This window comes from Phallusia mammillata, chromosome 1 (assembly GCF_965637545.1).
Source record: "Phallusia mammillata chromosome 1, kaPhaMamm4.hap1.1, whole genome shotgun sequence".
In the NCBI taxonomy this organism is placed as follows: domain Eukaryota; kingdom Metazoa; phylum Chordata; class Ascidiacea; order Phlebobranchia; family Ascidiidae; genus Phallusia; species Phallusia mammillata.
In genome coordinates this window covers 24,065,266-24,091,286 of record NC_137252.1, presented here as the reverse complement: position 1 = coordinate 24,091,286, position 26,021 = coordinate 24,065,266, and the positions used below count along the sequence as shown (strand labels likewise).

Below are 26,021 nucleotides of genomic sequence, written 5' to 3'. Positions count from 1 at the left end.
TAACATGTATGCTACAACATATGTACTAGCGGCCGTGACTGATCGCTAATTCAACTCAATCTGTGCATTAAGTTAGCATTTAAGTTTGGCGTTTTAGACGCCATGGGGTAATATGTCTACGAGATAAAACCATTTTTACCTTAGTATTTTTTGTAAACAAAAACAAGAAGACACTTGGCGGCCGTTGGTGAAAAAAATATCTGCGGCGCAGCCGTCATAGCACAAAGCTTGTACACCCCTGGACTACACCAATCCGAGTCAGAAAATATTTGCACAGGTGTCTTCTCTCTTAAGTAAGTGAGCAACCGAAACAGAATGTAAGAATGACTTTTGGTAACACAACGAATGTGTTTTTGTACAGACTGTGAAATATTAGGCGTTATAACTGTTGCAGACTAGGACAACTAGATTTTTTTTCGTTTGTTTTTAAATTAGATTAGAATTAAAGTTGGAGCATCACAGTTTTAACAAATTAGATAAGAATTAGAATAACCATTTTCTCAAAAGCTAGAAATTTAACTAGAATTAGATTAAAGCAAGCTATAAGCAACCAACTTTATTTCAAATTTGAACTCCGAGCTTCGCAATTCGACATCGCTAAAACGCGTTATACATACGGACCTGATGTGGTTGTCGGGGAGCAATCGTACTGACCTTTCGCCATTTACACAGCTAGTATACTTTCGTTTTTCGCATCTCTGTATTTTCATAGAATACTGGTTTACATAATTCAATGATGCTAAGTTAGTATTTCCTTTTATAACCAGACTGGAAAATGGGGCAACAGCCCATAAGGCAGTGCTTAACAGCTGTTTGTCACTGTGCCAAATATATTTGAAAAACATTTATCAGTGATGCGTTTGGTCTTTAGAATTACCGCCATCTAATTTGCCGAATTACAGTCAACTAGAATTATTTAGTTTTCCACGTCTGAACTGTTGCTCATTATTGTGATTGATTCATGTATCAGTCACTCGAAAAGCAGTTAACCAATCAACATATTGTACGATAACGGCAAGCATAAAGTTCAAAGAGCGACATTATATCCGATTTGAAAGGAAATACTGTAAGTACCAGAGCCCGCTCAATAATTAAACATACCTGTGACTTTTTGGCAAAGTTGTTTAGTTAGTTTGGGTTGGGTTGCGTTGCAAAAACGGTGGATATTATACTGAGTAGATTAGAAAATAATATATATATATATATTTAGTTTCAAAAGTCGCGCGCGCACATTATGTTGTTTTTGTCCAGTCGATTGTTTAGTGCTGTGCTTTTTAATCTTATTTAATACCGTGCCTCACAAAACGGGTAAAAGGTGACCATGCATCCCATTGGAATCGCGACCGCATGCTTTAAATTGATCTGAATATTTTATACATAGAGCACGCGCAATATTTTTCAACTCGGACGAATATAACTTCTTTTTATCTCTTCCTGTTTGCAGCGGAACGAATTGTTTTTTTAGTTCCAATCTTACACTGTAACCAACGACATGCAAAAGACAGACGTCATCGCAAAGAAGAAATCTAGGCTGGAGAAAAGACGCATCAAGAGAACTTACTTGTTGTTATGTTTTGGAGTTGTGTTGGTATTTAGCGGTTACAGTGCAATGCTTATGCTGCAGTCCAGTTTGAATATTGTTGGTGGATTGGGTAAGTATCCCAAGGCAATTGCTTTGAATATTTATTAAGGTGCAGTTCACTCCAGTCAATCTTAGTCAAACAAATGAATTTTATGTTTTTTGGTAAATAACTATTATTAATGAATGCTTTTCATTATTAATAAGTTATGCAATATAATCTTCTACAACAAAATAATCGCTTTTTCCATTTCAGGATCAAAAATTACAGCTGTAAGTTATGGATTTTCGATCTTCTTCAGCTTGTTTGCCGTCCCAATTTGCATTCGACTTCTTGGGCCCAAGAAATCCCTTATTACAAGCGAAGCTGCTTATGTATTCTATGTTCTTTTGAACATGTACCCAAGTTGGTATTTTTCGTGCACATTGGTAGCCTATTTGTGTTAAGAAGTAATTAGGTATAAAAGAAAACTTTGATTTTGATCTGAAAATCGTTATTATGCAGTACAAATCTTACAAAAATATTTTCCCTTTGTTATAACTATAAAACTACGATATTGGGCTAATGTTTGTTTGGGAGTATAGGCCTTGCTTTTTTAGCTTAATAAAACATAACAGTAAAGAAAGAAATGACAACGAATGGTTAACATTTAAAACATATTTGACAAAAAACATATTTCTTATATGTTCAAACTTAAAACGTAAAAAGTGCAGCTTTTAGAAAACGTTTAATAATTATCAACAATTGGATGTAAAACACGTTATTTCGCTAACGTGTAACGCAAAGCATTCGTTCTGTGCAATTATGTGCTAAACAAGGTACCGCATTATGAAGAACATAAACACCATTTTGAAAGGTCTAGGACAGTGGTTCCCAACCAGGGCTGTGTTCCAGGAAGTCACGGACGTATATTCACAAGAAACACCCACTAAAAGTCATTTTCACTTTAACTTTATTCCCGAATTTAATCGACTATTTCACATACTATTTGTTTATAGTGAGGTTTATCACTCTCATTTACTATATTAGGCCTGTTTAAGGCCATAAACAATACCGCATTCCAACGCGATATTGTTATCTACATTTTAAGGGGGCCACAGGTCCTACATGGTAACTTGAAGGGGTCCACGAGGCCAAAAAGTTACTATAAGGGGGCCATGGTCCACGAAAGGTTGGGAACCACTGGTCTAGGAAGTTTACCCCTTTACGCTTAAATACAGGATGCAGCGCATGCTGGAATAATATATCCCATTCATAGACAAAGAATAAGTACGTCCTGGTGGCAAGGGAAGTGGGCACCACAAAAGCTTTTCATAGTCAAAAGTTCAGTGATGTTTTATGCAGTTTTTACGACAAATGTTTCCATCCATTTTATACTGCATCGCCTTATTTAAATTCAAAAATGCAAAAAAAAACAATTTTCAGTTTAACACTTGCTTTCATCGCTCAAAGTCTTGTGGGCCTGAAAGCAACTGCATGATGCGTGACTCATTGTTGTTGTTGTAAAATAACGTAAAATAAATTTAACTGAAATGCAAGTGCCTAAAGTTGGATGAAATATCATTGCTTTTCTTGCAGAGGAATGGAGCCTTATGATTGCTGCGGTTGTAGTCGCTTGGGCAGAGGCAACTTTTTGGGTTGCGCTGGGCCTGCTTTTTATCTACTACGGACAAAAGTATCAAAAGTATTCTAAGAAAAGCGTGGAAACCTGTGTTCGTGAGTTCAGTGGAACACTGTTTGGACTTCTCATTTTAAACCAGGTATTAAATGATAAAGTTGTTTAAAAACTTCGTCATAAACGTAAATAAACGGCTACTTTGAAGTGGTTTGCAGTTAAACAAATTGTAAAGTTATTATTTTTAGGTCTTTGGAAACATTTTTGGGTTTATCATTCTTCACTTTTTCAAATTCCCTATGGAAGGCGCTCCTCCTAACAATTTACCAGCAAATATGACCACAATGTCAGTAGCAGGCGCTACAACCTCTGTGGAGATGACCACTGTTATGGTACCTTTCACACATGAAATAACAGTAAAGTCTTACGGACACTGCGGAGCTAATGACTGTCAAGATGCCGCGACGACCCTTGATAACATTGAACAATATGTTCCATCAACCTTTATTGCTGTGTATGTGATGTTGGCAACGTTTGCAGTGATTATGATATCAGGTAAAACAGGAGTTAAAAGACTAAGGTTATTAAATATAGCGTGTATATCGCCATTGTGCGCCCCGACCAGGCCCCATCATGCACGAGAGAGGGTGCAGCTCGTGCCCATAACAGTTGACCGTAACAGTTCGAAACAACACATGTACATACTGATGCTGATTGCTTAGTATATAGGGCTTAGCTTCTCTGTATCAATGCAAATAGGAGATAAGTCGGGAAAGGGGCATCTACACATGCTAAAGGCTTGAAAGAGGCCCGGAGAATGTCTCGCACCATCATATTGCTTTCCTCTCCAGGGCCCGGGTCCAACGACGTATATTTGCAGATACGAAATTTGGGTTAGTTTGCAAATAGACATGCACATAAACAACAGGTATTAGTGTTTCCAAACATAACTTTTTGTTGGTCAGAAGTCTTGTAAACTTTTGTATACACGATTATCTCAGACAAAATGCACAGACAACATGTTGTTATCAGACATTTTCAGAGGCCCCATTAAAACCTGCACACTAGTAGGCCTACCATACGTCCTCCTTTTGGTGGACATATCCTCCTTTTTAGAATGTCCTCCGAGGACGCGAAAAAAAGCCCAAATGTCCTCCTTTTAAGAATGGCTGATTGATCAAATACATATGTGACAATTATGCCATTGAAAACAGCCAAATACATCTTCAGCTTATTATTTAACAAATACAGGTTTTACATTTTTGAAAATGCAAGCTTATTTAGCGTTCTGATGTGATAAACGTTAAACTTTATCGTAACTATCGTCTAATTTCTGAAGCTTATATTTTTTGCGGGGGCTTAAAGTATTTTTTCATGTTCTTTTTAACAACGTGTCATCCTTTTTGGGAATGGAAATATGGTAGGCCTGCACACTATAGTAAGTATTATTTTATTGTGCATATTTTTATAGGTATGATGATTCATATTTGGTTTTTTCCTGAATTCTCACTGCATGAAAATGCTAAGACGAAGAAAACTGATGAAAATTTAGATGTCGAGGATATATTACACAGTCATGAAAATTCGAGGAATGATGACAAAAACATAGATTGTGATGAAACAGTCACCAAACCACATCCCAATGTAGGCTATATCACAAATAACACACACACACAGTAAAAGTACCAATATGTGTTGCTTCTAGCAGCATGAAGTGTAAAAATACCGTGTTTTTTCACACTTTGCCTTAATGGTGACAAGAGTGATTTATAAAACAAATATTCTCTACATACAAGCACACTTAAACATTTGATTTTGATCGAGCTACATTTCAAGTCCCTCGAGTGTTTCTTATATATATACGTTTTAGATTTGTACTGACACAGCAATCGCTCTAAAGGATATTTTAAAGCAAGCAAAGGATTGGAGGCAAATTCTGATGTATCCAGCCAATCTTTACAACGGTTTTATTATTGGATTTTTTTATTCTGAGGCAACAAGGGCTTATGCTTCTTGTGTAAAGGGTGTGAGCCAGGTTGGATAATTTTGATATTTATTCTGTTCTGTCTAGACACCACTTAAAGTCGCTTACAGTATCATAATTAATACTGTGCAATTCTCATTAAACCATTCTAGTAAAACGGTGTAAAACCGTCCAATTTCGACCCCATTCATTTGTATTTAGGTCGGAATTTGTGCCATAATCGGAGCACTTAACAGCTCTATAGGGAATTTTGTTGGGAGTCGAGTAATGGACAAGTACGGTATGAGACCAGTGTTGTGTTTCGCTGTACTCCTTGATCTTCTCATGTATGTACTGTGTCTATTGTGGATTCCAACAGAAGAAACATCTTGGATTGTGTATGTGATTTTTGTGTGGCTTGGTGTGGACCAAGCACTGTGGAACCTATTACTTACAAGTAAGTTTCAAACGTTTTAAAATTAAACGTTTAAAGGTATTCATTCAAAAAACGTCATGTTATCATTAAAAAACAACTCAGTCACCTTTTTATTTAATCGTTTCAAACAAAGCTATTATTGTCACCGGTAAAATATTGATGTACTTGACTACACAACGCGTTTTAACAATACTTGTTTATTTTACATTCATAACATTTTCGTACTCTGTAACTTTGCTTTATGAGGCCGTGTCTAGTGTACCTAAGTTTGTTAATCGTGTGTATAATTTTCTGCTTTATAAACATAATTTAGCGAGTAGAATCCTTTTAATTGGGACTGTTTGCAGACTTTTGCGCCGAGTCGTTTGCCGACAAACATGAACTCTGCTTTACCATGTTGTGCTGTTGGTTTTCGGCTGGTTTTGCGATTCAGTTTGGATGGAGCACTGCACTTTGCGTGCGTGAAAAAATCTACATACAGATTCCAATCTTGATACTTGGGGCTGTGTGCCTTTGTAAGTTAGTTATTTTTTTACTTTACGAAGCCTGCAGAATACACAGGCTGTTTTAAATTTTATTCTCATTTTTATTAATAAATATTTAGAACTACAAAAATAGCTGTAAAACAACTTTAATTGACAGTTTTTGGAAAAAACAACCTTTTTGAAATGAATTCTTCACTATGTTTTAACAGTTGTCCTCCGATACAAATTAAAACAAAGAAAAAACATCAACGACATGAAACTGGGTCCAATTTGATGTGTTGAAGCAGTCCAGTTTAGTAAATTGTATCTTAATTGGCTGTTTTGGCAGTAATCAACCTCAATTCATTGCAGATCATTTTTGTTCTGTTTTTTTAGCTTTCGCAATAAATTTGCTGCTGCTGTATAAAATATAAGACAGAAAATAAGTACAAAGAAGGCAAATAAAAGATCCACGTCCAAATTAGAGAACATTATGAAGAGAATTAAGTTTGGATATGCGGATGAGTGATGTTCACACCAAACGTTGTATACTCACGGATATCCCAGTATATGGACAATGGTTTGGCTACTCGATCGACAAAAGGCACTGCTGTGCATTAAATCAGTGGTCTTCAACCTGTGGGTCGCGACCCCAAGTGGGGTCGCCTAAACTTTTTCTGGGGTCGCTATAAATTCAATTTATTGGCGTTTAAATTTATTACCAAAAAAATGATACGTTTTTGTTCTAGTTCGCAACCTTGGCTCATGTTCTGCATATAACTTGGTAGCGTTAGTCACAATCTAATCATTGTAATGCAGTAATCCAGATGAAACACAAGTCATCTAACCCATTGTTACGCCATAGAGCCCCATTAATGACATATTGTGTCCAAAATAATACAGCGGGTACAGGGAAATATACGTGAATTTACTGATTTCTGCAAAGTGGTGAGCTTTAAAGCGAATTAGACTGGTCAAATTAAATAAAACGTTTGGGTTCTAACATTTGAGCGTAATAGCGCACGCTGAATGCAAATAGTTAATGTATACTGGAAAATTGAGCGGTCATATTTACATAAAAATAGTTTCAGTTTCTGCATTACTACAAGCATTTTTCTCCCTATCGGAAAAAATGGGGTCGCATGTAAATGTTGATTTAATTTTCTTTTAAATTGGGGTCGCCTTTAAAAAAGGTTGAAGACCACTGCATTAAATGAACGCTTGAGCAAAGGTGCACAAACTGCGTTCGCGGATGTTAATTTATGCGCAAATGCAGACTGTATCTGTATCTACTGAAAATATATAAATTAATGACAGTAAATTGATTAAACGTATTTATAATGTATAACTAAAGTTTTTTTTGGAGGGGGGTTGGAGCTTAAAATGTTTATTACATGCCCAGTAAATATATGCGTCCGACTGTTGGACGTTTTGTGTGCTCAATATGTGGGGAAACTATAAACCTAACAATGTATATGGTGACGTCATAAACAATTAAGAACAATCGACAATAGTTTCTGTTGAGTCTATAAATAAAATTGGACATTAATCTGTACTTTGGCCACAAGTAGATCAACTATAACCGTGTTTTCAAACCGTTCATTTTAAAACAATCGAGATACCAGTGGCTGTTAGAGAAAACCTTCAAAAAGGCTGTGTGACCGTTGTTAGATAAAAGGTTGTGCATTCCTTGGTTGGGATGCCAACTATATACTGGCGTCATTTAGTTAATAATCACCTAATGCACGGTGTTTTGTTATCGACCATAGCGGTCACGCAAAAATCTGCATGTTTGAATCGCGTGCCGAACAACACAAATTCACCTTACGAAGCGCATCTATCGACGTTTCTCCATTTGTGTATACTAGTAGTGGTACTTCCCAGTGAACAAATTTTAGTAAAACTCAAGCGTGCTACTTTTCTGGTCTGTTTAGAAAAATCAGCTTCTGGGTTCAGACCTAAAATATGGGGTCCAAATAACTGAAACAGTTTTGTCATTTAACGAATCTCCCGCAGACAATAAAATGTATAAAAGAAAGATTCTTGCTTCTGATCAGTATAATATCGGTAATTTTCACAACTTTTTATTGACAGCCCACATGTTTGCTTTTGCAGAAACTGACGATGCCTATTTATTAAGGCGAAATATATATTTGTGTAATAAAAAGAAACGATTTATGCTTTTTATCTGTTTTTATGAAACAGTCCAATATTATTATGTCCAAATATAATATAGCGGCGTGGCTCAGAAATTTGCAATTAAAATTAATATAAGCTTAGATGCATCAAGCCAACAAATGATAAGCTCCAGACGTGCACACTGTTTCGACCTAGAAGGCCTCAAAATTAGGTAAAATTACAAAAGAAATACGAACAAGTGTAAAGTCAGGCCCAAATCAAAAGTGTTTTCAAATGGGTTGAGTTGAGTTTATTTCGCTTGGTTGCACAATAGCACTAAACTAAAACAATCACTAAGTCGGAAATAGCTGCGCAACTATGAAACGGTATGGAGCGCAAAACAGTTAAGAGGTACAATTGGTGGACATGATGGCTAAACGCACGGTATTTAAAGCAAAACCCGGACCCGAACCCAGCAAAAAGATCGAAACAACTTATTTTCCACACGACCTACATTTTGTGCGTTATACCAGCGAGTTAAAAAAATATCTCGTCCATTTAAAGTCAAAAACATGAAATGTGCACATTTTTGAGCAGCTCTTATATTTAGATGCTGATGCCTGAAAAAAATGTATGGCACAAAAAATACTGCGAGCAAGTTTTCCTGCTGCACAGTTCGGCGGGACACACGATTTCCGAATGATGTGCACATTCTCTTATAGTAAGCAGATGTTTTCTGCATATGCGCGCGAAACATGTTTAAGTTCGCACAAAAAAAAACGTCTTAAATTGTATTGATTTTTTCCTTGTGATAGTAGGACGGACTTTAAAGGGCTTAGGCTGGATCCTCACTAAAATTACTACAATGCAAACGATAACGTTTGATAAAAAGAAGTCAAGGCAAGAAAAACGAAACATCAAGAGAACTTATGTGTTGATATGTTGTGGAGTTGTGTTGGTACATAGCGGCTATAGTTCCATGCTTTTGCTGCAGTCAAGTTTGGTGAGTATTGCATATCATTTTCAGGGGTGCGTAACCTTTTCGATTTGACGGCCTGTTATTTTACCAACAGCCACCTGAATGCCGATGGTTTCATAGAAATTACAGTTAATAAGAAAAAAATCTTAATATCTCGTCTCCTTGTGCCTAAAAACTAGATTATATTTCTTAGTCTATCCATACGTTGAAACAAAAAGGATTTGCTGAACATTCTCTATTTTTAACGTCGTCACAATTTATATTGTTATGCTTTGATTTACATGTATATGTCGCATTGTAAGGGGTTAAAACAGCCTGTATAGTATTGGCTTGTTACATGTATTCACAGCTCTCAAAAAACACCCCATAGCAGTTTTAAAAGTCAAATGTTATAACAAAAGAGTTTTATTCAACTCACGGCTGTCATACATACATTTTATGTGTTATGTAGGGACGCATCAATCTGTGTTTTGATTGTTGAACAGTTAGTAAGTTATGGTGTAGTAGGCATTTCCACACCAGTTATCAGTTAAAAGATTTTTGTACAGCACGTAAAAATGCTAACAGCAGCAGATGGCCAAAGACAGGAAATAAAAATCAAATTAATTCCGAATGTGGGAAATAAGGGCACATGCTGATACAATAACAATGCTGCAAACGTGATAATTTGTTTTTACAGTATTTCACTGCATCGTTGTTAACCTATATGTTTGTTAAAACAAATAAAACAAATTATGGTTTTAAAAACAATATTTTTTGTTTCCTTTTAGGATCAAAAGTCACAGCTGTAAGTTATGGATTTTCGATCTTCTTCAGCTTGTTTGTAGTCCCAATTTGTGTTCGACTTCTTGGGCCCAAGAAATCCCTTGTTACAAGCGAAGCTGCTTATGTCTTATATGTTCTTTAAATATGTACCCAAGTTGGTATTGTAATTCACATTGGTATTTGTGTTGAGTGCATTTTCAACTAAATCTTTGAACCTACACATGATTTGCAGAGGAATGGAGCCTTATGATCGCTGCGGTTGTAGTCGCTTGGGCAGAGGCAACTTTTTGGGTTGCGCTGGGCCTGCTTTTTATCTACTACGGACAAATGTATCAAAAGTATTCTCAGAAAAGCGTGGAAACCTGTGTTCGACAGTTTAGTGGAACACTGTTTGGACTTCAGACTTTAGACATGGTATAAAATTACTACTTAATGTTTGTTAACAAAAAACTTGTCACGTAAAAAAAACGGGTCTGCTTTTTAAAATAAATGTAACTTGAGGTAAAAAACTGTTTTCAAAAGAATAAAAAACTTTTTTCAGGTCTTTGGAAACTTCTTCGAATTCACAATTCTTCACTTTTTCAAATTGTCTCCCGGAGATGCTCCTGACACATTTCAAGCAAATACAACGGGCGCTACAACCTCTGTAGAGATGACAACCGCTGTGATATCTTCCACACATGACGTAACGGTAAAGTCTTACGGACACTGCGGAGCTAATGACTGTCAAGACGCCGGGACGACCCTTGATAACATTGAACAATATGTTCCATCAACCTTTACTCCTGTGTATGTGATGTTGGCCACGTTTGCAGTGATTATGATTTTAGGTAAAACATACCGTGCAAGACTAACTAGAACCAATCAGCATTGTACATGGATATCCGGCCGTTTATAAGGTTTTAAAGATATTGTGTATATCGGCATTGTGTGTACCAATCAAAAGTTTAAGGGACTCTTACAATTAAATTATGAAAATGAAATCTGCAATAACGCATGTATTTTTGTTTTGCCCTCGAAGCTAAAATATACTGTGCCTGATTGCCAAGTATATAGCACTTTGGATTGGTAACGGGGCATCTAGAAATCGCTAATATTCGAAAGAGGTCCAGAGAATGTCTTGCAATAGCATATAATGCTTTTCATTCCATGGGCTGGGACCCAATGACATATATTTATATCCTATGAACTAAATGTGGGTAACTTGGAAAAAACGTACACACAAACAACAGGTATAAGCATTCGCAAAAGTAACCGCTGAGGCGAATATCTCAGATTGTACAGTACAGTATAAGCGTGCACAGTATATAAAGCCCACATGCATAGAGCGATCAAAAGACTGTTGTTATTAGACAACACACTATACAATAATTATTGTTTTATTGTGCACACTTTTTAGGTATGATGATATGATGATATTCTCACTGCGTGCTGATTCTAAGACGACGAAATCTGAAAAAAATTTGGATGTCAAGGATATATTAAACAGTCTTGAATATTCGAAGAATGAAGACAAAAACACTGTTTTTGACGAAACAGTAACCAAGCCAAATCCCAATGTAGGTCATAAATAACGTTTAATGATTTAACCAATGTGTAAAATATTCTTAAGCTGTCACATGATAATTTTAAGCCTTAACTAAAATTAATTAAAAATGCAATATAGGCGTGAGGAAGAGCTGATAAAGACAGTCCAATTTATGACAAAAACCTCCTGTAGGGGTATACATCCTGGTGAACACACACATAGTAACAACAACAATCGCTGTTGCTGTCATGAGCCTAAGTACATGTGCCCTTATCATTTAAATGCACGTATATAGGAGGCCTCTTTAAGTTCCCTTTGGTGTTTTTCCTATTTTTTACTTTTCAGTTTTGCACCGACACAGCAATCGCTCTAAACCAGTGGTTCCCAAACTTTTTCATATTTTTTTCAAAACGGTCCCTTCGCCATTATTTCGAGCGCTCGCGGTCCTTAAAGCCTAAATGTGTATTTTATAAAAACTAAAGTTGATTGCAGGATTTTAGCTAATTATGCAAAATTGCGCATAACAATCATCCAAAGACAGCATATGACATCACAAACAGGACAAAAACATTACGATTGTGCGCGAACAATTGTATTTTTGATAGTTGTCATTCAATAAAGGCCGTTGTTTAGCAATGGAGACAGTCGATTCTCAATTCTACTTTGATTTAAACTTATTTAGTGGCACAAACTGACGCCAAAAAAGATTATAGAATTACGTCAACCGCTTCGCGGTCCCCCAAAAATTGCCCCACGGACCCCAGTTTGGGAACCGCTGCTCTAAGAGATATTTTAAAGCAAACAAAAGATTGGAGGCAAATTCTATGTGTCCAGCCAATCTTTACAATGAACTAATTATTGGATTTTTATACTCTGACGCATCACGAGCTTATGCTTCTTGTGTAAAGGGCGTGAACCAGGTTTCATAATTTTTTATTTACTCTGCTCTGTCTAGAGTAGACACCATTTAAAGTCTTAACAAGCAATCGGTTTCAGACAACTTAAAATACTTTGATTATTTACTATGTAATTCTCATGCGACCATTCTAGTGAACAACGGCATAAAACCATTTAATTTTGACCCCGTTCATTTGTATATAGGTCGGAATTTGTGCCATAATCGCAGCACTTAACAGCTCTATAGGGAATTTTGTTGGGAGTCGAGTAATGGGCAAGTACGGCATGAGACCTGTGTTGGGTTTCGCTGTCCTATTTGACCTTCTCATGTATGTACTGTGTCTGTTGTGGATTCCAACAGAAGAAACATCTTGGATTGCGTATTTGATATTTATGTGGCTTGGTGTGAGCCAAGCACTGTGGAACCTGTTACTTACAAGTAAGTTTCAAACGTTTCGAAATAAAAAATTATAGTTACATTAGTATTCGTTCAAAAAACGTAATGTTATCATTACAAAACGACTGAGTCACCTATTTATTTAAACCAGGGGTTCCCAACCTGTGGTACGCGTACCACCAGTGGTACGTGAAGGTTTTTCAGGTGGTACGCGAGTAGCTTCTGTTTTTTTCATAAAAACCTGTATTCAGAACTTTCTACTTTGTTTCTTGGTTTTGTGTGCCAAACACAATTTTCCCGAAGCCTATTCTTATTGTTACGTAACTATTCCTGTTGTTTTCGTATTGCGATCTTCAAAATACAGGTCATGACAATTGTCAACAAGAAGCACAGTTGCTTGAAAAGCCGTACAACGCTGTGTGACAGTGGGCGTTAATTATTTCAAATGATTGCTCTTAAAAGATACCATCTACTGTTATATATCTTAAGCTACAAACTTAAGCTTTATATAGTGTTGTTTTAGTAGGTCAATGTTATTATTCTGAATAAAATATGATTCGATCAAATTAGTTGTTCTGCAAGAAGTGGTACGCGTGGCAATACAGAGCATCCAAGTGGTACGAGATCGTAAAAAGGTTGGAAACCCCTGATTTAAACGTTTGAAACGAAGCTATTATTGTCACCGGTAAAATATTGATGCACTTGACTACACAACGCGTTCTAACGATGCTTGTTTATTTACATTCATAGCATTTTTGCACTCTGTAACGTTGCTTTATGAGGCCGTGTCTATAGTGTACCTAAGTTTGTTAATCGTATGTATAATTTGCTGCTTTACAAATAGAATTTAGCGAGTAATATACATACTTTCAATTAAGAATGTTGAAATTGCAGACTTTTACGCCGAGTCGTTTGCTGACAAACATGAACTCTGATTCACCATGTGGTGCTGTTGGTTTTCGGCTGGTTTTGCGATTCAGTATGGATGGAGCACTGCACTTTGCGTGCGTGAAAAAATCTACATACAGATTCCAATCTTGATACTTGGGGCTGTGTGCCTTTGTGAGTTAGTTTTCTTTTTTACTTTGTGAAGCCAGTAGAATACATGGGCTATTTAATGGCAGTTTTAAAATTTTGTTGTTCGTTAAAGGTATTTAAAACATTTAGGAATTCTACCTTTGCTTTGGAATTGCCTGAGCAACTATAAAAGTTATCTTTCATTAAAGTTCTCAGTTTATTTGTATTTTTAGAAAACACAGCCTTTCTAAAACATTAACGTTCTACTATGTTTTGACAGTTGTTCTCCGATACAAATTAAAACAAAAGAAAAACATCAGCAACATGAGAAGGTTCAATGTGATATATTGAGCGGTCCATATGTTAGTACTACCTTAATTGTCGGTTTTGGCAGTAATCCAACACAATTCATTGGAAACTATTTCTGTTCTGCTGTTCTTTGGCTTTTGCAATAAATTTACTGCGCCTATTGAATGTAAGAAAAGAAAGCACAAAAAAACTGTAAATAAACGAGCCAGGGGTATTAGACACAACCTAATCAAAGCACACTGAAACAGCTTAAAATGTGTATGTGTCTGGTCTGTGTGATTGGATGTGTATGCTGGATACCTGTGTGATATTTACACATTATAGATTGTAGACTCGCGGATATCCCAACATATGGACGATGATTTGGCAACTTGACAAAAGGCATTACATGAATGTTTTGGCAGAGGCGCAAAACTTGTTTAGCTGTATGTGAATATACAACTAGAAAAACACCCTGCACATTTGGTTCAAACAAACACGCAAGAAGCAGCATAACCCAAATCCCTATAGTAATTTGTAAATATATAGGTCGAAATTTGTGGCACAATCGGAGCATTTAGTGAAATTCAGCTGCATTCAGGTCAAAGACCACGGATCTAACAGTTGTTGATTCTCAGAGAGGAGGCAGTTTCTCTAGATACGACATTTTGTCGAATAAATGCTGATAAATTACAATTTAAAATACACACAAAATTGAAAACATGTAGGTTCAAAAAAGTTTGCGCGATAAAAAGGCACAATCTTTTCTCATTTTTGGCTGTCTTGTGTTTGCTGTAGGGCAGTGGTGGGATTCAGACGGTTCGCATCGGTTCTTTAGAACCGTCTCACGAAATTTTATGAGATCAGCAAACCGGTTAGCAATACTGGTTAGTATTAATGGCATTTTTGTAACAGAACTGGCTGAAAAATATGACTTTAAAGTATGACAACAATCGTGATAGAACCAGCTGACAAAAATTCGAATCCCACCACTGTTGTAGGGCTATAGCACCAACTTTTTACGACGACATGCCAAATAAAGAATGGTATCGACGACATGCCAAATAAAGAATCTTTGACAAGAAAAGAAGCAAAACGAAGCATTAAAAGAAGATATTTGTTAATATGTTGTCGAGTTATGCTGCTATAGTTCCATGGTTCTGCTGCAGTTCAGTATAAATATTGTTGGTGGTTTTGGTAAGAATCACAAAAAAAGCAAATTGCTGCCTATGAGAATGGTTAGCCTACTCTCCTTTCAGGAGATTAGGTAAAAAAATACATGTGTTTAAAAAAGTTTTCATGCTATAATTCATATTTGTTTCCCACCCGAAATTCCTCTTCATGTTAATGAAAAGTCAAAAGCAAACGAGGAAGAGAGAATGACGTCAAACTTGTTAATGATGACGAAATTACAGTGAAACTGGAAACTGGCAAAAAGCAGACTGTTAGTCACATATGGTGGGATTCAGCCGATTCGCACCGGTTCGATATAGAACTGTCTCACGAAATTTTATGAGATCAGCGAACCGGTTAGCATTACTGGTTACTGTCAAAAGTAACCGACTGACAAATCATTTGAATCCCACCACTGTCGATATCATATTGTTTGAAATAAAAAGGCGTGATATCCTGATAAATTATCATGTGACAAATTTTGCAGCCAAACACTATTGGCTTGAACAAGCTAAAGATTGGCGACAGATTCTCAGAATTCCAGCAAACTTTTACGGGGGATTGATCGTCGGAATTTTATTCTCTGAGGCATCACGAGCTTATGCGTCAAGTGTCAAGGGCGTAAGTTAGGTATAACGATTGCTTAGCCTTAGATGGCCTTGAAGCTGTTTTTTGAAGTTTATTTTATCATGTTATGCAGTTGTTTGATAATTTTTCTTTGGTGCCACATAAGAACTACTTTTTTAAACCAATTCACAGGTCCGAATGTGCTCCATAATCAGGGCATTTAGTTACGCGATTTGAACTTACATCGGTAGACGAGAAATGGGTAACTACGGCGTGAGACCAGTGTTATGTTTCGCAGTCCTGTCTGACCTTGTCGTGTATGTTCTGTATCTGTCGTGGATGCCAACAGAATATGCTTCTTGGGTAGTGTAATCGTTTTTATTTTGGCTTGGATAGGCGCAAGCATTATGGAACATTCTAATTTCCAATAGCTGAAATAATTAATTTGCTATGCTTTTCAGCTTAAATAACGTTTCGGAAATGCATTAAGCCGTCTGCTCATTGTACCACAGACATTTAGGCAGAGTCGACAAGCATAATAGCTTTGCTTTGTTATGTGGTTATGTTGGTATTCTGACGAATTTTGAGTTCGGTGTACATAGATCGCTGCACTTTGCGTGCGAAAAAAAACCAATCCTGATGCTGGGAGCTGTCGGCATTTGTCAGTATAAGATTTCTTTCGCCATCCTATTTTCGATGTGCATAACTACTGGCGATTTTAAATTACATCAGTATTTAATGAATTTCAGACTGAGTAAATAATAAGACAACGAAAAAAGCTCTGGTAAAATAACCTCCTTAACTTGTCGGGTAGTACAGGTGTTTTCCAAGGTAATAAGTCATTTTCGTGCTTCAAAAAATTTTTTTTTGCAAAAAAAACATGTTTAACTTATATTTGATAATTGTCCTGAAACAAAACCAGGAACAGAAAACATCCGCAAAATAAAAGTAGAAAGAAAAAAGGTTTATTTATCTGACGCAAGCATGTTAAAGCTATCAAGTTTGTAGAGCTCTTCTGGCAAAAGAGCTCTATAAACTTGATACTAGCCTGGCAGTTTGCCAGAAGAGCTCTATAAACTTAATACTATGCCTGGCAGCAGTAGCTTACTTATGTTAAAGCTATATGTTTTATATTCTTAGAGCAGTGGTTCTCGCAACCTTTTAAGTTTGCGGACCGGTAAACTTTCTAAACAATTTTTGCGGACCGGGGAACTTTCAAAATCTACCCACAATGCAATTACGACAAAAATATGCAATTCAAAACAAGTATGAAAAATTCAATTTGATGAGAAGTTTGCTGCTGTGTTTGATATCATACGTGTTAAACGCTGTCCTTATATATATTAAAAATTAAATTGAGATATAAAGTTGTAATATATTTCGCGGACCGACAGGAAAGTTAACGCGGACCAGCACCGGTCTGCGGACAGGCGGCTGAGAACCACTGTCTTAGAGTTTTTAATTGTACACATTTTCTCGTCCATTTGCACATGGTTTACAATTGCACACTTAGGCCTATGTTGTTGATTGTGTAAAAAAATTGCAGCTATGCTGAAAAAAAGTAATAGCCAAGTGCAGAATATGACTCGCATCCAATGGTAGCAATGCTTCTTTTTTAATTTTTGTGTATTTTCATTTTAGCGACACATCATACACTTCAAGGCAGTTTTGTCTTTCCTTTCAAGTCTAAGATTCTTTCCGGAATAAGCACAGCTTGTAACATTATCTCTACATGTGTCAACAAAATCATGCATTGAATCGCTTTGAAGATTGGTTGAAAGTTTGGATACATCAAAGCATCGTTTCGACTTTTCACACATGAAAAATGCAATCAAATGTTAAGGATATAGTTAGGGTGGTATTTGATTAAAAAATAAACAATAGTTTACATTAACTTTAGAAATTGTACGTTAAGTGTCACTGGATTAGGCAGCATAGGAAGTCATATTTTTGAAGCAAATTTAAATCTCACCTTGCGACAAACCTTCCGTTTGAGTTGGAATCAGACTACCTTGCGTCCTCACTTTACGTGTAGCCCTGCGCGGTTGATGTCGGTCGCGAGTTTGAAATGAGAAATGTGATGACAACACTTGTCGACACTTACTAAGTACCTGCAGAGTAGACAACATCAATTAGTCTAAACCAGCGGTTCCCAACCTGTGGTTCCCGACCCCAACTGGGGTCGCTTGACAATTTGCCAGGGGTCGCCTAAGAGCAGTGGTTCCCAACCTTTTTTTGACGCGACCCAAATACTTCCCAAAATTTTGTATTGTGGTTTCTCGCGACCCATGGACATGCATTTTGACTCTTTTGGTTGTATTTTTGTCTCTAAATTAGACAAGGTTTTTAAAAATTGCTACGCCAGTTCTGAAAATTAAATTATCAAACAAATATTAATCGTTTTATCGACCAAACATTTCCATTTCGCCCGGAATTTAGAGCTGGTTTAAAGCATTATGAGCCAGACAACGGAGCTAACACATACCTTATGACGTCACAAACAGTAATCTTATTATCACGCCAAGTTGTCACAAAATTGTTATTGGGCAACAATTTAAAGTCTCGGGAAAAAATAACGGTACGAAACGACGTGAAAAAGTAGATGTTCTTATTGTCACAAAAACAGGCGACCCAACAGAATGGTCAGGCGGCCCAATTTTGGGTCGCGACCCATAGGTTGGGAAACACTGGCCTAAGGCATGGTTCCCAACTCATGTTAGGCCATGAACCCCTAGTCCCAATTAAATAAACTCATTGACCACTTTATTGTTGAGAAAAGATACAGTCAATGTTAATTTAGAGCCTACTAATTTTATCATTGGGGTCACCGCAACTTGGCAAATGTTATCAAGGGGTCACGGCACAAGAAAGGTTGGGCTAAACTGTGTTTACATCAGGGCAGGCAAACAAACCAATAATCCAGCAAAACCATTGCTTTGTTACGAAACACAATTGTCTCGTGCGTTTTTATCGCAAGAACAGGCTACCTATGAAATTACATAGCATATACTGAAACCATTGCAGCAGCACTTTTTAAAATGTGGGCTGGATAGGCTAAAAATTATTTAGCATACCTCTTCATGGCAAAAGCAGAATATAAGAGCCACAGTGAAGCCTTGTAAACTATTTAATATTATTTGTATGTAATCCACCACAACTCTGGCTGTCGTATTGTTGATAAATACGGTAAGGGATAGCAACACATGGTGGGCGCCAAGAAGCGGGACCAAGATTAAGGTGACACGTACAGCAAGTCTGAAAAATAACAAAAAGTTCAATACTCAAAAAAAGTATTATTTTTGCCTACTTTGCATGTTCAACTCACATATTAAGTAGTGCAGTGCTTTATTTTAAAATTGCGCAACGCTTTAAAACAAAAGGCTATTCTGAAACACGCGAGCATCTAAAAAACACATAGTAAGTAGTCACGCGCAGCATTAATTACCAATTCTAGCACCGAACACAGACGGCGGGCGCGTGGCGCAATGGATAACGCGTCTGACTACGGATCAGAAGATTCCAGGTTCGAGTCCTGGCGTGCTCGCTTTTTTACGTTACTTTTCACACGCATTTAATGAGAAAAAACATTTTTTTGGGACATTTACAGTTTTTCTTCTGTTTTCACTCACATGAAACCTTCGTATTCATTTCTGCTACCCGCTGGAGATGATCTCAATTTGTCCAATAAAACTTTTAGAAGATTTAATAAAATGCCAAGATTGATCTAAAAATGAAACACCAGGTTTAAAATGCAAAGAACACATGCTAGCCCAATTGATGGCATATCTGTTGACTCTTTTTAAAACTTTCATTAGTGCCAAATTGAACTTTACTGTAATCAATATTTCTTTTCAAATTACGTTTAGGTTGTTGCCTTAGGTCAGGGGTATTCGACTGGCAGATAAAATGCGGCCCAGCCTAGTCTTAAACCATGCCCGCTTCAACGTAGATGTATTTAAAACGTTTGTGTAAATTTGTTTTAGACTCTATGTCTGTATACTTAGGCCTAATTACCATAAAACTTAGTTACATACAAAACTAATGTCGACCTATCACAGTACGCCAGGCCCATTGAATGTCGACCTACAATCAAAAACTGATGTACAAAAACATACAAAATTAAGGACTGCTGAAGCGTAAAACTATAGGCGTACAATAGCCTAATCAGTAGGAGTTTCACGTACCAATAATGCAACAAAAACAGGGCCGTGGATAATGTAGTGTGTCATTGATGTCTTCACAAAAGTCCAGCAGCTTCGAAAAAAATGAAAATTAGTATTAGCACACAAGCAGTTTTTGTAAAAGTTGTCAGGGTTTCCCAAGCGCAAAGTTTACACATGGGTCGAAAAGCATTCTTGTAAGTTTCTTAAACCCCGGTTCCTCAGGGGCCCATGTAGCAATTTCGCGGGGGCTGGCAAGAGTTTCATATCTATTTTCATTTTTATTTGATGTCAGCGTGCTACAGAATAAGTGTAAATTAAAGTGGAATTTAGCATGGACAGTCTACAACTCATACATTGAGAAACAAAGCCGTTTTTGTCGATCGGTTCTTGTGTTAGCCTAATCTTTGAAATGCGTAACCATATTTTTGACTTAAAAATCTGGGCAAGTTAAATACTTGATCATAACTGGTCATTTTTTTCAGCAAATGTCATGGTGGTCCGCCAAACAAAGCCACAATAAAAATTGGGTCGCGAGCTGTAAGGGTTGGGAAGCATTGACAAAGAGTCCTTATAAGTTAGGCTACAATTCAAGCAACTCCAGAAAACGCAGCGATTTAAGACATTTCGCCTTTTCGGACACTTCAATACTTAAGTTACGAATCATCATGACATTAGCAACGCTTATGTAGGTGACACAATTAGAAACATCAATACAAATTAAATCTTACCCCAAGTTGTCGACAAAAATCCGTTCAAACACGTAAATTGCAGTTGGAATTGCTGGTACACCTTTAAATCAAATGTAGGAATCTTAAGAGGGGGTTACCATTAACAAATATTAAATAAGCTAATGTAAATTATAGTGAAATATTGATTGTGTTTTGATAATTTACATCTATTTGTTCGAAAATATATGCCTAGAAAAAGATGGGCTTTCACAATAATCAAATCTTTTTGCAATTAGGTATATAAAGCGATGCATGAAAGAAACTTCTTACCAAACTTAAAGCTAGTTTAAATACAGCCGCAGACAAAGTGAACTACACACGATTTTTGTTACGTTATATTCATGATAAAGAAACAAAATGAATAAAAAACGTACCCCACCCAAGTACAAGGAACAAAGACATGCTTTGTTCATCACGAAACACAGCCGTCACCGCAAAACTATGTAGATATATTCCTTCACATAGCATCCAATAGTAGTTACATAGCACGGCGTACTGGAAAATCGCGTTCAAAGCTTTGCACCAAAACTAGAAGTATAATTTGACGTTTAGCAGAAGTTAAGATTTAAACTACATGAATCTTAAACACAAAAATTAATGTTACAACATGTGGTTACATATCGCTAAAATGTACTAACAGATACCCCCACCTGAGCGTTCTCTGGGGGGTGTATTGTCGAAATTAACCAGGCTGTAGACGTCAGCGCACTAATAATGTAGGAAGCAAACAAGTTTTTGTGAATGGTTACACGTTGACACTGAAGAGACCTAAAAATACAAAAACAAGTGTAGTTATAAAACCCTTCGTTAATAAGTTTTGATACCGCAATGTACATAATGTAAAGCAGTGGTCGGCAACTATGTGGACCGCGATGTAATTTTTAGTGGGCCGCACAACCTTTTCTGATTTTGGCCGCGACGTGGAGGCTGCCGTTGGGTGTAATTATAGATCACTGGTTCGAGTTTAATGGTGTAACCCAGTGTTCCTCAAACCTTTTTTGTTGTGACGCCTCTGGAAAAGTTTTCTGGACTTGCGACGCACCATCAAATAAAAGTTAATGAGGAAACTTTTTTATTGAAGTTGTGTTTATTGATACAACAACAAAAAGCTACGAATATTTGCCGATCACTGATGTGAAGTAACTTATCACATAAAACTATACACGTTTGTTAGGACTATTAGTGTTTTATTTTTGCTAATGTGTAAGCCCTGTAAATTAAATTTCTATACGCATAAAGGCAATGATTTGCAAGTTTACCTGAAAGTTGTAAAAATGATAAGGGATAAAATCAGCGCTCCCACGGAAAGAATGTAACCGCATATTGTCAGGTAAAACTGAACAAAAACTGTCTGAAATGTAAAACAAAAGTTTCCTTTAAGTTAAACATAGAACTTTACGAAAACTTATACTATTTCTTAAATGACATAAAGGGTGTACTAACTCTATCTTTACACTTGTTTCACTGTGTGCTGTAGCTAAAAACACCTCATTACTTCTTTATCTTGTTGCACGTCTTTTTTGCACGAAGTATAATTCGTCCATGTCCAGTTGCTAGCAGGATGACGAAACCATGACCCATGACCTTCACATTCCTTAAAGGCAAGACCTGGCAAAAAATATAACAGTGAATTAAAGCACAAAAACCAACAAGTATTTGTTCGCATTAGGATTTGACAATATAGGAATTAACGTTTGAAATTTGAATCATCCCTTAAACAAAAGATTTGAATCACGATCCAATTTTGTCGTTCGACTAACACCAGAATGCAATTTTTGGAGTAAGGTCCGCAGCCTAAATCAGGTCCATCAAAGGTCAGACGTAAGCCCAGTATATTTCCGCCAAAAACATGGTTTTTCAAATCGCCAAACGCCCCAAGTCTATTAAGCTTACAACAATCAACGAAAAGCGTTGGAGAGTCAACGAAAAGCGTTGTAAGCCTTGGAAGTGTGGCACATAATCGATTACATACACTGTTCTATCGCTGATTTTTGTGGTATAAGTAAATATGCTGACTTTGATCAGTGGGCGATTACGTGACTTTTGGGAGATTAATATCGACCAGTCAGTATTTCGTTTTATTCTATCGACTTCACTGTGTCATCCCCAATGAACGCACTCTAGGCTGTAATCAATGTAATGAGAAATTGCATTGGTTTCCATATGTTTATTGATTGTTAAGTTCAACATGAGCATTTGCTGATCACAAGTTACGTCATTGCTATAGTAATCTATTTCTTTCCAAAAACTAGTACTGTAACTTAAGAAAGCGGTCGCACAAGTATCCAATTTGAGTGACAATATTAGACATTATACCTTTCTCCTAAAATTTGTGTGGTAAGATACTCTGCAAAATATTGTGCAATCAACGTGATCAACAAAAAACACAATAATAAAATAAAAAAATAAAAAAGTGCATTGTTTGTGAAAGAAAAAGAAAAATCGGAAAGCAGAGGTAATACATCACGTGTTTTACGCACACAACTTTATAGCGCAAAACGTGGCTTTTCACCACAGTTACACACACAATAAAATCATGTAAAAAGCACATCAGATAAAATCCTGGCAAATAACATACATTTCAAAACATTATGGTTTGATTATAATGTAGCACGTCTATCTTGTTGTACTGGCAAGACCGTTTGCTTAAAAGTAAAGCAAAACGTATAGGTCCAAATTTACGTGAAGCAAAAGGTACTTCATGACTTCGCGGTACGTCATAAATTAACGATTCAATTGATTCGACCTAATTTATTCACCCTAACTACCGAACAATCGGTTTGGTCCAAACAGATTCGGTACAACGCTTATCATGAATCGCTTCCGATCAGAAAATAAACCAAGAAAATCTAACTTAAAAGATTTTAAATTCAGAACAGTTGAAGATGTTCACCGAGTCGCATCACTTGGCGTTTTGTGGTGTCAGACCACACTGATTTAAGTAAAAAGAAACGCAATGCTCTTACCGTCTGCAATGAAATCTGCAACATAAGAGGGACAGAATTGTAATATTTCACTGTTGTTTTTCTGCGCGTTCCAACATAACAGACCGTCCCATACAGCAGGGCATGAACCAGCGTTTGCAACATCTGAACAATAGTGAAATGTATTAAGTCGTTGTTCAGTGGGTGCTTGTAAGGCAATGTTTCTTAACCTTTTTAGTGCTTGTACCCCTTGAGCTTTAATAAAATTTTCTTGTACCCCCTGTCTACAATGGCCAACGGAAGTAAACAATAATAAGAATTAAACTCAGTGCATTTATAACTTACGTGTTGACTGCGTGCATTAAAACAGTGTTGTAAGTTCAAAAATATTACAGCACACCAACAATCAGTCAATTGAAATCAACTACATATAACAAAGTAACGTGTTACGCATTCCTCACAAATATGTCTAAATAATGTATAATTTCACACTGACTGTCGTACCCCCTGCTTTGGTACTTTGTACCCCCAAGTGGTACATGTACCCCTGGTTAAGAACCCCTGTTGTAAGGGATTTATGTGGTAGTGCAATCCTATGTGGTGTGCATTAAGATGGCTATCAAAAGAGGCTTTGATTTCCCACTGGGCTTTGGCCCAGAGACTCGGCCGAACAAAAAAGTGACTTCTGTCGCCGAAGTGTAAGTACTGCTGTCCAAAAAAGTACTGCTGGCCAAAAACGGCCTATTTACCGCTGTTTACATATTTAACCCTTGATAAGAGAACAAAATGCCATAAGTAGAAATACGAAGCATGAATTGTTTGTAATTTGCTTGACTCTTAATGCAAATGTAAATGCCAATTTTTTTTAAAAAGTAGATTTTGGCGGTTTACACTGTTTTCTCACACCGCGGCATCAACATGACCTTCGCATCCTAAAGGTGTTGGAAAGTAATACAATATTTTTTTCGTGTCAGACAGCTTTTTACTTTTTGGCATAGTACCCGGTTGAGCAATGAGATAAAATTATCGCTTATCTTATCAACGTTAATCGCAAGGGATTTTTACCACTAAGTGGATCTACGTTTTAAATATTAATGTTGCGTATTTATAGCCATGCAAAATAATTGGACAAGAGATTGCTTAAAACCCAAATTTTAATAAAGAACCATCAGTTTAATTCCCATTTGAAGCGGTTGATAACGTTCCAAAGGTAAGTATTTGTGATATGTAGTATCCTATTTGGGTGTACAAAGTATACATGTGGTATTTATAAGCGTATTTTTTACAGCGTATAAGCGTATTTTTACAGCATAGTAGTCATGTTTACAAAGGGTTGAGATATACGTATATAACTTGTAACTGTGTACCATCTAAGCAACAATAAAACCGACCACGAACGCACTTTATGAACGTCGGCTGGGGTCCCCCTCAACCATTACCGGAATACGTTCACACACATCTATAACAATGTCCATATCAATCATGTACGATTCACAATTACAAATTTATATCCCGCATTCCCATCTTCAAACGTCAAGCGACTATTACTTGAAGATTACATGTGTCCTACCACAGGATGAATGGTCAATACGTGTTAAGATCAAAAAATGAATTTATCGATTATTGTGACACTGGGCCTGGGGGAATACAATTTCGCTCGCTTGTTCATGAAAAGGTCCCACCAACCGTCAAAGCCGTGATTAATAGCCTATCTGTAATGGAAAATGTAAATGAAGTGTATTGTGCATAGAGCGTTAAAATAAAGCAGGCCGGGTAAGAGATCAAAAGGGTCAACTATGTGATTTTAAAACACACTCTTGTCGGCAGAGCATGATAAGGGCCAATCCTTTTTCTTTGCATTTTTGTCATCTAAAAGACAGATTAGGGGATAATGGATGGTTTTGCAGGTGTCCAAAAACTATCATTCACCAATCTAGGTTAACCCTCACCGGATGTGTTGTTTTCTTCAAGAAAGCATTGAAACTGGCTGCGTCGCAGCGACAACGTGTTTGGATCCATGAAAATATACCAATGTCAAAAACCAAACTAGAGCCAATTGGATCGCATTAAGTAGGCCTACTACGAACCAAAGATCTAAGAAGTAACAAGAAAACATTTTTTCCTCAAATACCTAACTTAAAATTTGGGTTGTACAATTAAGAAAAGTATTTCGAACAAATAACCAAATGCCAACTAATCGAACTGGACCGCCTTAGATGTAATACCTTTACTAAAAAGATAATAAACTTTCTTGTTAGAATGGTAAAATATTCGTTAAATTTTTATTAAAGTAAAAACACTTCGATAAATTTTAAATGGTTTATTTTCGATTCGAGGGGTAAAAATATCGAGTCTGAGAGTTTACTGTCTGTAATCTTTTTCAAACTCGGTTTCGACGTATATATTCCAAAAGCACAAT

At 36.7% G+C, this 26,021-nt stretch overlaps 3 protein-coding genes and 1 non-coding gene across 4 annotated transcripts; 3 read left to right on the top strand and 1 right to left on the bottom strand.

Annotated features, from left to right (window-relative positions):
* Positions 1-238: 238 nt before the first annotated feature.
* On the top strand, positions 239-6,539 carry LOC145236830 (protein unc-93 homolog A-like). Its single transcript, XM_080099686.1, has 10 exons — positions 239-293; positions 1,445-1,652; positions 1,836-1,985; positions 3,159-3,340; positions 3,444-3,750; positions 4,667-4,839; positions 5,066-5,230; positions 5,381-5,615; positions 5,942-6,109; positions 6,289-6,539. The coding sequence occupies exons 2-10, from the start codon at positions 1,493-1,495 to the stop codon at positions 6,351-6,353; spliced, it is 1,605 nt and encodes a 534-aa protein (XP_079955812.1). The 5' UTR covers positions 239-293; positions 1,445-1,492; the 3' UTR covers positions 6,354-6,539.
* Positions 6,540-12,232: 5,693 nt separating this feature from the next.
* Positions 12,233-13,841, top strand: LOC145236846 (putative potassium channel regulatory protein unc-93). Its single transcript, XM_080099687.1, has 3 exons — positions 12,233-12,368; positions 12,550-12,784; positions 13,637-13,841. Exons 1-3 carry the CDS (start codon positions 12,273-12,275, stop codon positions 13,675-13,677), a joined length of 372 nt encoding a protein of 123 aa, XP_079955813.1. The 5' UTR covers positions 12,233-12,272; the 3' UTR covers positions 13,678-13,841.
* Positions 13,842-16,837: 2,996 nt separating this feature from the next.
* LOC145217117 (calcitonin gene-related peptide type 1 receptor-like) lies at positions 16,838-26,021 on the bottom strand. The gene is made up of 12 exons (XM_080084544.1): positions 25,552-26,021; positions 23,645-23,767; positions 22,174-22,286; positions 21,938-22,029; positions 21,329-21,446; positions 21,053-21,206; positions 20,679-20,739; positions 19,972-20,041; positions 19,417-19,511; positions 18,862-19,042; positions 17,760-17,898; positions 16,838-17,595 (listed from the first exon to the last, which is right to left on the bottom strand). Exons 1-12 carry the CDS (start codon positions 25,619-25,621, stop codon positions 17,579-17,581), a joined length of 1,233 nt encoding a protein of 410 aa, XP_079940670.1. The 5' UTR covers positions 25,622-26,021; the 3' UTR covers positions 16,838-17,578.
* Trnar-acg (transfer RNA arginine (anticodon ACG)) lies at positions 19,259-19,331 on the top strand. Its single transcript has one exon. It is a non-coding gene; the product is annotated as a tRNA-Arg (tRNA).

Coding starts and splice junctions, on each gene's coding strand:
- LOC145236830 (XM_080099686.1), top strand. CDS start 1,493: ATGCAAAAGACAGACGTCATCGCAAAGAAGAAATCTAGGCTGGAGAAA. Junction 5,231..5,380: donor GTGTAAAGGGTGTGAGCCAG/GTTGGATAATTT, acceptor ATTTGTATTTAG/GTCGGAATTTGTGCCATAAT. Junction 5,616..5,941: donor GTGGAACCTATTACTTACAA/GTAAGTTTCAAA, acceptor GACTGTTTGCAG/ACTTTTGCGCCGAGTCGTTT.
- LOC145236846 (XM_080099687.1), top strand. CDS start 12,273: ATGTGTCCAGCCAATCTTTACAATGAACTAATTATTGGATTTTTATAC. Junction 12,369..12,549: donor GTGTAAAGGGCGTGAACCAG/GTTTCATAATTT, acceptor ATTTGTATATAG/GTCGGAATTTGTGCCATAAT. Junction 12,785..13,636: donor GTGGAACCTGTTACTTACAA/GTAAGTTTCAAA, acceptor TTGAAATTGCAG/ACTTTTACGCCGAGTCGTTT.
- LOC145217117 (XM_080084544.1), bottom strand. CDS start 25,621: ATGGATCCAAACACGTTGTCGCTGCGACGCAGCCAGTTTCAATGCTTT. Junction 22,030..22,173: donor ACGTGCAACAAGATAAAGAA/GTAATGAGGTGT, acceptor TTTACATTTCAG/ACAGTTTTTGTTCAGTTTTA. Junction 19,043..19,416: donor AATGAATACGAAGGTTTCAT/GTGAGTGAAAAC, acceptor GTTATTTTTCAG/ACTTGCTGTACGTGTCACCT.